The 14654-nt window shown below is 37.6% G+C and overlaps 9 protein-coding genes across 9 annotated transcripts; 5 read left to right on the top strand and 4 right to left on the bottom strand.

Moving 5' to 3' along the window:
* Positions 1–91: 91 nt before the first annotated feature.
* Positions 92–481, bottom strand: PAM16 (import motor complex subunit; the record flags this gene model as incomplete). The annotated part of the gene is made up of 1 exon (XM_062956003.1): positions 92–481. The coding sequence occupies one exon, from the start codon at positions 479–481 to the stop codon at positions 92–94; it is 390 nt and encodes a 129-aa protein (XP_062812550.1).
* A 996-nt stretch (positions 482–1477) lies between these two features.
* On the top strand, positions 1478–3256 carry PRCAT00005895001 (protein-lysine N-methyltransferase; the record flags this gene model as incomplete). The annotated part of the gene is made up of 1 exon (XM_062956002.1): positions 1478–3256. One exon carries the CDS (start codon positions 1478–1480, stop codon positions 3254–3256), a length of 1779 nt encoding a protein of 592 aa, XP_062812549.1.
* Positions 3257–3375: 119 nt separating this feature from the next.
* On the top strand, positions 3376–4941 carry PRCAT00005894001 (E3 ubiquitin-protein ligase; the record flags this gene model as incomplete). Its single annotated transcript, XM_062956001.1, has 1 exon — positions 3376–4941. One exon carries the CDS (start codon positions 3376–3378, stop codon positions 4939–4941), a length of 1566 nt encoding a protein of 521 aa, XP_062812548.1.
* A 233-nt stretch (positions 4942–5174) lies between these two features.
* PRCAT00005893001 (uncharacterized protein) lies at positions 5175–6596 on the top strand (the record flags this gene model as incomplete). The annotated part of the gene is made up of 1 exon (XM_062956000.1): positions 5175–6596. The coding sequence occupies one exon, from the start codon at positions 5175–5177 to the stop codon at positions 6594–6596; it is 1422 nt and encodes a 473-aa protein (XP_062812547.1).
* A 277-nt stretch (positions 6597–6873) lies between these two features.
* Positions 6874–7806, top strand: PRCAT00005892001 (uncharacterized protein; the record flags this gene model as incomplete). Its single annotated transcript, XM_062955999.1, has 1 exon — positions 6874–7806. One exon carries the CDS (start codon positions 6874–6876, stop codon positions 7804–7806), a length of 933 nt encoding a protein of 310 aa, XP_062812546.1.
* An 81-nt stretch (positions 7807–7887) lies between these two features.
* IML2 (Iml2p) lies at positions 7888–10524 on the bottom strand (the record flags this gene model as incomplete). The annotated part of the gene is made up of 1 exon (XM_062955997.1): positions 7888–10524. The coding sequence occupies one exon, from the start codon at positions 10522–10524 to the stop codon at positions 7888–7890; it is 2637 nt and encodes an 878-aa protein (XP_062812545.1).
* A 923-nt stretch (positions 10525–11447) lies between these two features.
* On the top strand, positions 11448–12011 carry RBE1 (sterol-binding protein; the record flags this gene model as incomplete). The annotated part of the gene is made up of 1 exon (XM_062955996.1): positions 11448–12011. One exon carries the CDS (start codon positions 11448–11450, stop codon positions 12009–12011), a length of 564 nt encoding a protein of 187 aa, XP_062812544.1.
* A 166-nt stretch (positions 12012–12177) lies between these two features.
* RPL4B (60S ribosomal protein uL4) lies at positions 12178–13269 on the bottom strand (the record flags this gene model as incomplete). The annotated part of the gene is made up of 1 exon (XM_062955995.1): positions 12178–13269. The coding sequence occupies one exon, from the start codon at positions 13267–13269 to the stop codon at positions 12178–12180; it is 1092 nt and encodes a 363-aa protein (XP_062812543.1).
* A 537-nt stretch (positions 13270–13806) lies between these two features.
* On the bottom strand, positions 13807–14484 carry YPT52 (Rab family GTPase; the record flags this gene model as incomplete). Its single annotated transcript, XM_062955994.1, has 1 exon — positions 13807–14484. One exon carries the CDS (start codon positions 14482–14484, stop codon positions 13807–13809), a length of 678 nt encoding a protein of 225 aa, XP_062812542.1.
* Between the last annotated feature and the right edge of the window lie 170 nt (positions 14485–14654).

Here is a 14654-nt window from a genome sequence, read left to right as displayed (position 1 = left end):
CCATTCTTACAGTTTGCACAGCGATTTTGAAGTAATCTATTTGCATTCTTTCAAAGCAATTTAAATCTTAACTATATACATATAACTATCACTATTGGTCTTTACTTTGTTTTCCACCACTTCCCGCTCCAGATTTCTTCTTCTGTAGTTCATTCAAAAACTCTAATTCTTTTCTTAAAGAATCCATAGCATAATACACCTTACTCTGCAAATAAAATGAGTTTCCCTTTTCCTTCGAGTTCATATTAAATAGATATGCATATTTTTCATCTATTTTATCCAATGACAAGTCTTTTCTCTCCAAATCTAATATTTTGAGTGCTTCATCCACATTTATCCCACCTACACTAGCAGACTTTTTGACACCAGTTGATGCAGCAGCTGCAGATGTCTTCGCCGCCTGTTTGTATGCCTCTGAAAATGCTCTTCCAAATACAGACGCCCCCGTAAATATCACATTAACTAACAATCTATGTGCCATCTTCAGATATAAACCTAAACTTGGCTTAATAATACGTTATACTGAATTTGCTGCCCTATGACGGCTGATGGATTTATAGTAATTTAATAAAAAAAGTCAGTATTTTCTCTTAGCTTCTAAATACTTCATATCACGTGCTCAAAAATTTACCATTGAAGAATTTTAACCTAAGTATCAAGTGTATACAAAATGCATCGACGAGCGTCATACGATTCAACGTAGCTGACATTGGCGATGTAGAAGAGTTCGTTTACTTTTTGGTCAGAATAGAATTATAAGATATGTAGTAAAAAAAAAAAAAAAAATTTTTCTCTACCAAATTTAGGATGTAGCATCATGCCATGAATCTGAGTAATAATAGAGCAGATATGATCTGCTCGTTTATCAGAACTTCGGTAACATGTAATGCTAGTATAATCTAAAAGTGCCTGAACGAAAGAATTAATTGTGGCCAATCTGTTACAAAGGTCAATTAATCTTTAGCTGATCTTTGGGCAGCATTTGGCTGCACATCATGTGCACACGGCCGCCACCCAAAAGGCTTTATATGTAGTAGTACTCGAAAGTACTCTAGTTATATTATATATGATATAGTATAACCACTACTGATGATAGTGTTCAGAAAAAGGGTGCACAGGGGAGTGGGTTCTTTTATAGTCAAATATAAACCGGGTAACTAGAGATGAGCTTTAGATTATATACACGCCTTTTTGAAAAATCAATATGACCGATGTTCAGGCTCTACTCTGGGTAAATCCAAATAAATTTAAGGAGACTTTCTGAATGCTCTCATAATTGCAAATCTCTAACTTAAAATTCTCTCTTTTTAGGTGAATTTCTATTAGCATGGCAATACTGTCAGTCATGTTAATGCCCGCTATAGAATTGTGCAGCATATACCGAAATTGACATCAACTCATACTGTATATAAACCATCTCATCTCAGATCTTAATAGCCATTGACGGTATGATTAAAGCAGTCAGAGGTTGGAGAATATGTCTTCTGGTGATAGCAATTTCATCCAACATGTATTGCTGTGGATAGTTGGACACGGTTTCTGGAATAATCTTATTGAAATAAGAAAAGGGGCCCATGGAATAGGTGTTTTTCAGAAAGGTGGAAATCTCCAAATAGATGATATTCTATTACGGATCCCCAAATCAAACATACTATCGCCGAAGAATTCGTATATATATAACTTGATATACGATTATGATACCTCCGCTGGAAGTCATTTAAGAGATGGAATCCAAGGCTTAGTTTTAAGTGTAATATACGAGCTGTCACTAGGTGATTCTTCCCCTTGGTTTGATTATTTGCAAAGTATTGATATTTCACTAAAGTCTGACAATCTGATTGTTCCGGTATGCCTTTGGTCGCCGGATGATAAACATAATTTAAAAAATACGGATATTGACGTCCTAAACATCATGGACTCCTCCGAATTGGTTGAATTATATTTGGAGTGCATTAGGTTTGCTGAAAGTTGTTCGAAATTATTAACTGTCCCGAAGATTTTGAGGTTCAATGAAGTTTCAAAGAAGGAATTGTTAGGTGAATACAGTGGGAGGTTATTAGAATTTGGAAAAATCGTACAATTGGTCATGTCAAGAGCATTTTCAATAGATGAATATTATGATATGAGCTTAGTGCCTGGTGCCGATTTATTTAATCATATAGGACCTTTGAGGAATGAGAATACCATCGAAGGTCAAGAAAATATAGAATTCGTCTGCGACAGGAACGCTTGCAGTGAATGTGGAGCAATTGATTGTGAGGAGCATAGTGAATGCTTATCTGACGACGAAGAAACAAATCTGCCCCCCATTGATGAACAATTTGATTGCGAAAGCTGCAGAAGCTCCATTGAGAGCCAAAATGAGGTGCCTTTGAAGGAGATAACTCTAGAATATATCGAAGAGTTAGAGAAATCGCTCAATGAGGCAGAAGAATCCCTGGAGAAAGATTTCGAAGATGAAGACCTGGAAAAAGATGAAAAGGAAGATGAAGAGGAAGATGAACAGGAGGATGAAGAGGAAGATGAAATGGGGAAGGAGCAAAGGGCCTCAGGTGATTGTGGTTTAAATGAGAGCGACGATAGCCTAGATGAGCTGGATGATGATGACTTGGAACAAGAGTTGGCCGACAATTCCAAATGCTGTGATATAATTTTAACAAAGCTGCCAAAAGAAGAATGTGAATTCGAAATCTTCAACTCTTACGGGAACGACTTATCAAATACGTACTTACTTCAAAGATATGGCTTCATAACAGATCGAAATCCTAATAATTCAGTGCTACTCACTTTACCATTTCTTAGGTATTTGAAGCATTATAAGCAAGGACTTTCTATTCAAAGGTCAAAACAAGTAAGTGAAAAATTCGAATGGTTAAGGAAAGTTGGATTTGAGCTTCTAGATAATCTTGTTCTTGAAACTCATAAGAATCAAGAGAGTGGGACTTCTTGGGAGCTTTCCCTCAAAGTGACAGAAAATGGATGCTCACTACAGACCTATGTCTTATTGAATCTAATTGAATTACCAGAGAAGTTCTTTAAAGAAATAACGAGAAAAAAGGAGAAGCACCAAAGCCCTCAGGTCGAAAAGTATTTATTGAAATTTGATCAAGATAGGCTCAATCAAACCGTAAAAGCATTTTGCCAGGAAAAATTAAATAACTATCCAGAACTTATACCCAGTCCCAACTATGAAGTCATAAATAGATTTGTAGATGAAGAAAAGAGGGTTTTGCATAGCTTCATAGAAAACAACTGAACTGAATGACGATACCATAAAAACGTGCATTTTTGGTACCGTGACACTATCTCAAATATATGAAAACTTATCTAAAATTATTGTAAGTCATATTCGATTAAGCAACAGTTCTACTATATATGAGTGACTCAGAACTAGATTTCGATTATGATGACGATATTGATGAGACCGATATATCCTTGGATTCACCGAGGGATGATTTTAGCTTGAAAAGCGAAGAAATTGTTTACGAACCTTGGACCTTGCCATCATTCATACAAACTTTTTTTGTCGACAAGATGATAAGGCTACATGAAATGCAATTACCGCAATGTCCAGAGAGCGATTTATTGATTATGCTTCAGTATAAATGGTGGGAAGTTGACCAAGTGATAAATAATTTCTACGATGACAAGAATCAACTATTTAAAGAATGTGGACTTGTTGAGAACCCGAATAATGAGTTTTCCAATGAGTCACAGTTCACCTGTGTCATTTGTTGTGAGACGTATAAGAGTTGCAGAACTTATTCATTGACCTGTTCTCATAAATTTTGCATCAACTGTTACTACGAATATTTAGTAAACTCATTGCATAGGGGGATGTTGATTCGGTGTATCGACTCTAATTGCTCCTTAACAATACCGCATGAAGATATTGAGGAGATAATATCTGCTAAAAGAAGCCCCGGGGATATCGTAGTTGCCAAAAAGCCATTAAATTTGAATAGCTTGCTTATTGCTAATGCAAAGGTATACATTAAATCCCAAAAAATAAATATGAAATGGTGTCCTGTTCCTGACTGCAATAGCTTAAGTCAACTACTTAAAGGCAATGTATCCGTTATCGAAGGTGACAATGATATTTCAAAGATTCCGATGGTAATGTGTGCTTCAGGACATCAATTTTGCTTTGCTTGTCAATATGAAAACCATCTTCCATGTCCTTGTTGGATAGTCAAGATGTGGATTAAAAAATGCGAGGACGATTCGGAAACGGCGAATTGGATCCAGGCGAATACCCAGATATGCCCGAAATGTAACTCATCGATAGAGAAAAATGGAGGATGTAACCACATGACCTGTTCTAATTGCCATTACGAATTTTGTTGGATCTGCTCCAAAGAATGGGCTTTACATGGAACATCTTATTATAAGTGTAATAAATTTGATCCAGAAGAAAACGATGATCTCGAAAAGACTCGCCAGTCCAAAAGGCTATCTTTACAAAGATATTTACATTTCTATCGAAGGTTTGCGGTTCATGAAAGCTCGATGAATGCCGATAAAAGAACATTAGATAAGGTCAACAATCGTATGAAACAATACATGGAGGCCATGTCTGCTACAAGCGAAAAGGAAGATCTATCTTGGATTGATATTCAATATTTGCATGATGCTGTGAGGTCATTGACGAATGGTAGAAAGACGCTTAAATGGACCTATTGCTTCGCATTCTATTTAGGCAATTCCAACTTTTCTGAAATATTTGAACAGAATCAGGAGTTTTTGAATAAATCTGTCGAGGACTTATCCGAAATCTTCGAAACAATTAATCATAAAAAGAACAAGAATAAAATAGAGATTTTACAACAATACAAGCCAAAGATGATAAATTTGAGTAAGTTGGTCTCCTTGAGGCAACAGACTCTTATAGATGGTGCGGAATGTGAGCTCAATCAAGGACTATTGTACTTCGAGACTTAATTGATCATATCTTAAATATAGAGCATTTATTATGACGTTTTAACATTTCACGACCTGTATATAACATGTACTTTAACTTTTTATCTCATCCATTTTCGGCCTTCGATCCTTATCAGTTAGGACATGAACGCTGGGTTTCGTTTTTTGTTCAATCGATCCATACAAACAAAAATTACGAGGTTATTGGACCCTAGGAAAGACAAGCTTAGTCACTCTGAAGCACTTATGCATTGATGCAAACTATGCGTAACCTGAACTTAGCGCATGGCAATGTTCAGCGAAAAAGCAGGAGTCAGACGAGAGGAAATGAGACTGGAGCTAAAGACTCAGTAAATAAAGAGTGTAGAGAGAGCCATAGACATGGAACGGAAGTAAATAGAAGCAGGGAAAGCAGTGTCAGAGGAAGAAGTAGAGAGAGCAGTCTTCATCGAAAGAAGAGATTTGGACGGGAGGGAAATGTGGAATTGTTGCAGACCGCATTGAGCCATAATCATCAAATGTCTTCCAAGTCGACATCGTCGACCAATATGTCAACAAGAAAGAACATATCTACGACACACGAGACTACTCGTCCACAAATAAGAAAGTGGAATTCATATACATCAGCCAACTCTGATTCCGGCCTTTCTCCACTTACTGTGATTCGAAGCCAACCGGGTGAACAAACAACAAAACAGCTTCTGAATCCTGACAACTCATTTAGAAGCTTGAGTTTACAGGGATCAATAGAGCAGGAAGGTACTCAGGGAGAATTAGAGGATACAGATACGAAGTCCAGGGGTGAAGAAGTTGACGGGAAGATGTATATTCTGCCTTCTTCAAGTTCAAGTCAACCTGCTAATAAATTGTACAATAAAATTAATCTGATTATTAAAAAAGCACATAATAGTATGAATTCATTGGTACCAATCACTTCAGGTTCAAAAGAAATTCAGCCATCTATGAACTCTGGTAACATTTCCAATTATCAAAGCGAATCTGACGATGACACAGAGACTCAAATTGACGTCTGGACCCCGCAAACTCTAGACCTGCCCGAAATTAGGCCAAAGGATGCAAACAAACTATGGAATGAAGCAAGCGACTTTCAAAACACATTGATTAACAAATTCAACATGAATATCAACAATTATGGAAATGAGATCCCAACCAAATTTGGAAGAGTACAACAAAAAGTTTTGGACTTTAAAGAGCTTTACGCATCTGAGCCTCCCTCGGTTCAGCTGAACGGAAACGTCCAGTCATACGATATCAAAATTCAACATGATACATTGATGAATCAATATACTTCGATAAGACTTCGATTTGGCAGCAAAATAGCATCTGGTAAGGGCCAGCTCAAGACAGATACTGGTATCCTAGGCTTTATCAACAGAAAGCATCGTTCGAATAATATGGATATTCAAAACGATAAATACAAACCTTTGGATAATTTGGAACTCACTCCGCGTGAAAGAATCACTATTGATAACAAGAGTGAGTATGTCGCATCAATGTGGAAAAGAGCCCTCAACAGCTCATTCAACCGTGAGCCACCCCAGGATCCTACTACCTCTGAATTAGAAACTCAGGATGATGATGATATCTTTAGTAAAGAAACTTCATCTCTTGACTTATCAGCAATCGCTAGAGGTGTCAAGTTTAATCAGCTTTAATCCCACCTTACGACATTAAAGTCTCCACAGAGCTGATTTATACAGTTATATACACCATGTATTAGTCTTCCCGTTATTCATTAACCTTGACTTCTTATAGCATTACAAATATACTTAAGGTCCTCTTATGGGGGCTGTTATGTATTAGAATTAAAATTGATTGGAAGTTCATTAAAACCGATGTGTAAATGACGACATTTATATACAATATTACTTTAAGATTTTCCGTTACTATATTCTAAAATAGACTAAAGTCGTAACATAACCTAGCAAAAGAATGAGTAGACGACTCAATCTACCCTACACTACTCAAGATTTATTCCCGCAGGCTGCTGGCATGGGAAGTTCAAAGCTTACTAGTCAAGGTTCGGTAACGGGAGGGTCGTTTATATCAACAGCTTCTTCAACATTAAGCAGTCATGCTGGAAATAAGCAAGCTACACAGTCTAAGCTTCAGAATTTCAGGCGAATGCTTAAAAGGTTATTTAAGCCTTCAACGCTTGATTTTGAGACGGCGATCTGGGAGATATTTAATTTGATTATAAACCCGAAGAAAATGTATCGTTCACATTATTATTATAAGCAACAACAGCAAGGTGGTAAATCGAGTTATGCAAGGGACGACCCTTCATTTTTGATATTATTGACAGTGTTTTTATCAATAAGTGCAGTTGCATGGGGACTCGCCTATTCACCACATTTTTGGGATATATTTAAACTTATCATTTATATGGTATTCATTGATTTCTACTTAACTGGAGTTATCATTGCGACAATATTTTGGTTATTTACTAATAGAGTTCTCAACGGAAGGTCTAGTTCTATGAGCTCCTATAGCATTAATTACGTTGAATGGAGTTTTTGTTTTGACATTCATTGCAATTCATTCTTAATTATTTGGTGCTTATTATATTTGGTACAATTTTTATTGTTACCATTATTAACTAACAAAAAATCTTTCTTATCTTTGTTTCTTGGTAACTCGTTATATTTTGGAGCTATAGCATACTATTTCATAATCACATTTTATGGATTCAACTCATTGCCACTTATTGGCCAAGGAACAACACCAAGCAGTAAAGGCTCTGGGACTTTACTACAACTAATTATAATTGTTGGTATTCTCCCCCTTCTAGCACTAGCCTGGATTGTGAGCATTTGCTTTAGGTTTAACGTTGCATACACTATGGTCGATACTTATTTCAACTAATCGGAATCATTTATAAAGAGAAACAAATGACAAGTGGTGACTGCTCTCATAAGTTTACATAAGTATGTATTCTAATTAAAATCATGCTAAAATATCCAATCTTTCACCAGCAGCCTTTATTCTCATACTGGTACGATTGCTCAATTCATAGTCACCAACACCGCTAACGGTTTCTGCCTTTTTCAACCAATCTTTACTTTCATGGACTGCCTGTAGAGCATCAAAATTCTCTTTATTCGCGGTTCTTAATAGCCAAATGAACATGGTTTTTTCATACAATGCTGTGGGATACAAGTATGGACTATAATTCATTCTCGTAAACTTAAACTGTGGCGACTCAGAAGTGACATACTTTGAAATAACATGATTATCGAGTAATGAAAGTCCTTGCGATAATTCTCCCAACTGCCTCAAAGTAACACTTTGTAAGAAGTACCTTATCATACTTTCATCCATTGTTTCTGATATCTTTGCAAAAGACTTCTCCTCTGTGTTGGCTGAATACTCTGAGTTTGGTGCCCCAGAGTATCCGAGTAATTTCAACGATAAGGTGAATTTATCTTGAGTCATTCTGTTGTATCCGTTCCAAAAATATATTAATTCATGGAATGGTGAGGTTCCAACGCAATCAATGAAATCTAGGGTTGGGTGTTTCTTTTTCCTATTCTCAATGTGCTCCATTTTCCTTAATAAAAACTTATCAAATGGCATTTGTTTTTTACCTCCACCAATTCCTCCCTTCTTTGCATTCTCGCCATGACCAGGAACATAAGATGGCGCAATTTTCATATAATGCTTAGCCTTCTCAGAATAATTTTTCAAGGTTTGCTCTTTGTCGTCAACATCTATTAAACCCATCTTTATCAGTCTCCATTTCTCAAGATAGCAACATCCCGCCATAAACATATATAACCCTCTGGACCAGGAATTCATGTCCACTAGTTTTATAAAGTCTTGAGCCGCATTATCGTATTCATGGTTGAAGCTGTACAACATTGCTCTATCAAATAACAAGAGGGCTTCCGCCTGTTGCATTTCGATGTGAGTAGATGGATCATCCGTAAATGCCTGCATTAGGGTAATAGCTTTCACAAGTTGACCTTGGGCAGCTAACATTCTTCCTTCTTGTAACACCCATAGAGCATTGTGAGGAAAATAGCTTCTAGCTTTTTTCAATATCTGAGGCGTGTAAAGGGCTGGATTTTGCAAAATCATATCTAGTTCAGCTTCCGAGACACTAGATTTGTCTTCAATAGAGAGTACCTCTTTCACATTTGAATCTCGTTGGTGAGGCAATTGAAATCCGACATCTATGAATTGTACTGGACCATCATAAAATACCAAAAGACATAATAGAGCTAGTTCTCCGTGGATATTTCGGCTAGATATGGCTGTTTTCCAGAGCATTCTTAAACCTACTTCTCTATCGCCTTTAAATCCAACAATTGATAGAACCTTTCCAATGGCTGGAGGAATTAAAGAGAGCACGACTTGAAGAATTCCAAAGCATAACTGAACACCTGAGTGAATAAATTCGTCAATTGTAGAAACATTTAAATGATTCTTTGCTGCAGTTTCAGTGCTCTCAGAATTAGTCGTATCTATAGATACCAGGGATGCAGATAAAGAATTGTATGAGTCAGGTATGTGACCGTTAAGGTACTTCGTATTATCCGTATAACTATAAGTGTTGGCATCGCTGAAATCATCATCTTCACTGCGTGAATCATCTTTTTCATCATCACCTTCTTCTCCTTTGTTCAAAGCGGACAGTTCCCTTTGGTCTCCTGTTGGTTGTAAAACAACATTAATAGGAGGCACTCTTTGAAATGCAGCATTTTGGTCCAAAGCTCTTGAGCTGCCCTTCCTCGATAAGGAAGCAACAGACAGGTCAAAGGATGTTACCCCTTCAACTACGTTTCCTTTCGATTGCAAGCCCCTGTTTCCAATATTCGTTCCTTCGATACGAGATTTTCTCATTTGATATACTTTTTCTAGGCTCTGCATTAATTTTATATCTTCAGGAGTATTCGAGCTTAGACTTTCTGATGATGCATTAGATACATATCCAGGCAAGTCTACACTACTGAATGATTTGTTAGACTTTTTCATTTTCGCGAGGTTCGACAAGAACGCTGGCTCCAGCTCCTTTATCTTTTTATAGATCGAGTCTAGCGTCTGATAAGCCCTACGTAATTTAAATAGAGCTTTTGCACCTTCCACCATACCATTGTTCTCTTGCAATAACATCACCAACGCGTTGAGTAAAGTCAGCTCGGCATATGTAACTTGAAACTCAGTTCCTGGCGGATAAATGCTGGAAGTTACCAAGTGATGCTTAGCATTATATTTCGAGTTTACCAATGATGCTTCCTCCGCTTCAGATAATGTCTTGTGTGCCCGGGCCATTACGTCGGCTTCAAATCCTAAGGTTGCTTCAATGAACTCCATTACTCCCAAAGCCAAAGGGAAGATAGCAGCCGGCTGATCTGATTTCGATTTCGCATGCTCTCTTGATTCCTTCTTCAATAAGTCAGTACCTTGAGGTGTCCTATCGTCCAACAAAAAATCCATGGCTTTCAATGCTACCTCAAAATCACGGATCTGTTTTAACACCTTCTCGTATGATTCGGCGTCCCCATTTCCTTCCATGGTATGTTGAACAGGAGCTGGCGATAAGACCAACCTCAGTGCTCTTTTCCGTAATCCGTTAAGCATTCCTCTGGAACGTATTTGAAAAAAAAAAGACACAGTCTGACTATATTACCTCTTTGAAGTATCTGAACTGCTGAAACTGTCAATTTTTGCTCTGGCTCTGATCCGTAGATACTAGCTATATTCACGCAGCATTGCCATATTAGTGACAGAAAGAATGCAGTTTATATGTTTATTTTTGCATGTTACTAATTTGCAGTTAGAATTGCAGTTTTTATGTTTGGCCAAAAGGAATTGATCTATAATTATAGGGCGAAAGCGATATACAGGAAATGCCAGCGAAATTGGCTGGCCCTGAAGTTACACAAAGAGAAAAATAATTGTGTATAGAGATACCCTTTGCGTTCATTGATATTTAGTTAGCACTATGTCGTAATATCAATGCTTCGTAGAACTAATTTGATAGCTGCTCTATCAACTTAATAAGAATACTAGAGAGTGTGTTAATTGAACTCTCTATTGATTAGTCCTTTCCAAGCAGCCTTAGGGGGGACAGGCTTGTTGCAGAACCGTTATACAGCTCTTCGGTATATGGCTGGTTGCGAATCAAAATCGGATGCGAGTATTTGATATAAATGCACCTGAGAGAAAAGATACTTGAAACTATCCAGAATAAGACATTACAAGCTCAATTTGTTTTCAGCCATGGTATAGAGATGCAGGTTGCTTGAAGTATACTTGACATATTGTTTAATAAATTATCTAATATCCGTTTTTATGCTTGTATGTGATGTATTGGGAAGATATCTACCAGCTTACTGCATTGCCCCGATTCTTTCAGTTGAGATCATAAATCAATTAGTATATATTACTTACATAGCTCCCACAGTATTTTTTTCTTGTTATTTAAGGTTTATTAGTTACAACTTTCTAGATCACTTACATTCGTTCCCTACTCACATACCAACTTTATTCAATCGTTAAAAATGCAGCAGTATCTTATTAAGTTGCTCACTCTAGTTACTTTCGTTTCTATGGCCGTTTTGATAGATGCAAGTCCCGTCAGTCACCTTGTTGAGCGTGAGACCACTTCTGACTTCAATTCTGAGATATTGGCAGCTCACAACAAGAAGAGGGCAATTCATGGGGTGCAACAATTACAATGGAATGATACGTTGTCACAATATGCTGCAGACTATGCAGCAAAATCATTCTCTTGCGATAATGTTCAATTAATTCATTCTGGTGGACCATACGGTGAAAATCTCGCTGCTGGTTATGCAGGTGGGACCGATCCAGTAAATGCTTGGTATAATGAGATTAAGTACTACAACTTCAGTAACCCAGGTTTCAGTGAGCAAGCTGGACACTTTACTCAAGTTGTGTGGAGCTCAACATCACAATTAGGATGTGCAAGAGTTACATGCGATAATTCATGGAAACAATACACAATCTGTGAATATTCACAGCAGCGAGGTAACATCATCGGAACAGATCTGGCAACAGGGAAAAGTTACTTCGAGGAGAACGTCTTACGCCCACTTTGTTAATTAAATCTTGATTGCTTGCTTTTCGCATTATGTATACTTAATCTTTGTCAAAATCTACAATTATATAGCTAGAATTCACGAAAAATTTATTGACTTACAATTTACAGTGTAACAGTTTTATATAAATCAAAGAGGTTTCATTGAATATCTGAGAGAATCAGCTCGCTTAATTTTTTAAGACTTTAGCGAATTGACCCTTAGATGGCTTTGCCTTGGACTTTTCAGCCTTTGGAGCACCCAATTTTTCATCGGAGAAAGCCTTGGCATAAGGGTTCAATCTTAATAAGACTTGCTTGTTCTTCAATGGGTTTTTCTTCAAAACGTGAGTTTTCTTTTGGCTTGGTTGACCAGCTGGTCTAACAACGGCTTGTACTTCAGCAGAGTTGATCAACCTAGTGACATCGGTGTTAGAAATAATGTTCGATGGCAAAGAGTAGTTACTCTTGACCGACTTGGTCGATTCAGATCCGTAAACAGAATCCAAAGATTCAAAAGCACCTTGAGTCCAAATGACAAATCTACCTAAGTGAGCACCTGGAGCCAATTGTAACAAGCCTAAGTGTTTGACATCAGATGTTTCGACACCTGGGATATTTCTCAAAGCCTTTGTGATACCATTGTCTTTAGCGTAGACAACTAATGGACCTCTTCTTTGAGTAAATCTTCTACCTCTCAATTTACCCTTACCAGCTCTCAACTTCTTGGATTTGATCACCTTGACAAGATCTTTTTGAGCACCAGCAGCTTTCAAGATAGCAACTGCATCCTTAGTTTTAGTAACGGATTCAAAATCGTTAGAGACAACCAAAGGCAATTCCTTGACTTGTTCGACTCTGTGACCTCTAGCCAAAACTAAAGAAGTAACAGCGGAAGCAGCAATAGCAGATGCTGTGGCGTAACGCTTCTCATTTTGGTTAACCTTTACGTGCCATCTTCTCCATGTTTTAGTAGGAGCGAACATACGACCACCACGACACATGTTACCGAAAGCAGCTTGACCAGAACGGTGGGTACCACCACCACCAACTCTTGGAATTCTAGCGACAGCTCTACCAGTACCCCATGACTCGGCTGAAGTTTGGTGACCAGCCTTATCAGAGACAGCGTAAGCTTGCCTTTTGTTCTTGTTAACTCTTACGAAAACAGAGTGAACAATGTCAGGTCTGACTGGGGCAGAGAAAACTGCTGGCAATGGAACTTGGGTAGAACTTTGCTCACCGTTAGTAGAAATAACGGACACTTGTGGGCGGGATGACATTTTTCGATTATTGAATATAACTTAATGTATGTTAAAGAAAGAAATCGTCTTCTGGAGCGCTCTTCAAAGTAGTGAAAAATTTTTATCTGAGTACCAAAAAAAAATAAAAGGTAGTGCAGTGAGATAATTTATTATTCATCGCCATCATCAGGTGACTAGAAATCATGTATTCGAATACACAGGTGATTAAAACGGAGAGTCCCAGAGTAAGGCATCACCTAAATCATCATTTATACTATAAAAGACCTAACCCCAGACTCCACTAACATCCCAACTAAAATATATGAAAAAAAAAAGAAAAATAAAACCAGGTAGATTAAAAATAAAGCAGTACAATGATCATAATCCCGAGTACTGATACTTGGCACTACGTAAGTCAAAATACTTTCATGCTATTATTCAAGACACCATAGCTCTTTATTGAGCGTACGAGATGCGTCCTATGTCATGCGGCATATATTGCCCTAGCGGTATCTTATGAACTCCTTCATGGAGCGTATGTCATAACAATGTAATTTTCTAACATACAACAATGCTCTAGCAGCAGCTATTAGACTCTGGCTGCTGTCTTCTACCTCTATTTAAGTCAACACCACCGGACCTCCTATTTGTAGATTGCCTGGTTCTAGCATTGGCAGTTGCAATGGACTCTTCGACAGGGAGAGCCCTTGCGATTTTATTAAACACTTCCAAGACTCCTTCGCCAGTCTTTGCAGAACATTCAGTTCCTATAACTTTATTTTCTCCATCTTGGTTGAGTTCCTCGATGTATGATTCAAGCTCTTTCTGTTCTACCTCTCTGCTCTCCTCTAAATCTGCTTTGTTACCAACTAAGCATATGACTATACCCCAGGGTGCCTGTTTCTTCAATTCCTTGATCCATTCTTGAGCTCTTACGAAGGATGCACTACTTGTAATGTCATAGACGCATAAGGCAGCATTGGCATTTCTATAGTACATAGGGGCTAATGATTTGTAACGCTCTTGTCCCGCAGTATCCCATATTTCAAACTTGACTGTCGTATTGGTCTCAGGTATGGTAATCGATTGAGTCAAAAACGCTGCTCCTATTGTAGATTCTCTCATATCATCGAAAGTATTCTTAACAAACCTGTGAACGATAGATGATTTACCTACAGCACTTTCCCCCAAAAGGACCAATTTGAATTGTGTAAAACGATGTCCACTGTTATCTTGATCTGTTTTGGACGACATTGTACTGCTAGAGATAATAGATTCTATTGCTTTTCTTTCACAAGTTAGACTTTCCTTTAGAATAATCTGACATCATATAATAAATGGGAGCCAGCTCATTATTTAAACGAGTTTTGTTGTGTACAGGACTAGGTGTGTACTACGCCGGTTGTAAGTCTACAATATGAACT

Source organism: Priceomyces carsonii, assembly GCF_900007245.1.
Source record: "Priceomyces carsonii strain CBS4050 genome assembly, scaffold: Debaryomyces_carsonii_scaffold_7, whole genome shotgun sequence".
NCBI classification, from domain to species: domain Eukaryota; kingdom Fungi; phylum Ascomycota; class Pichiomycetes; order Serinales; family Debaryomycetaceae; genus Priceomyces; species Priceomyces carsonii.
The sequence above is the reverse complement of the archived record's forward strand: the minus strand, read 5'-3'. Positions and strand labels throughout refer to the sequence as shown.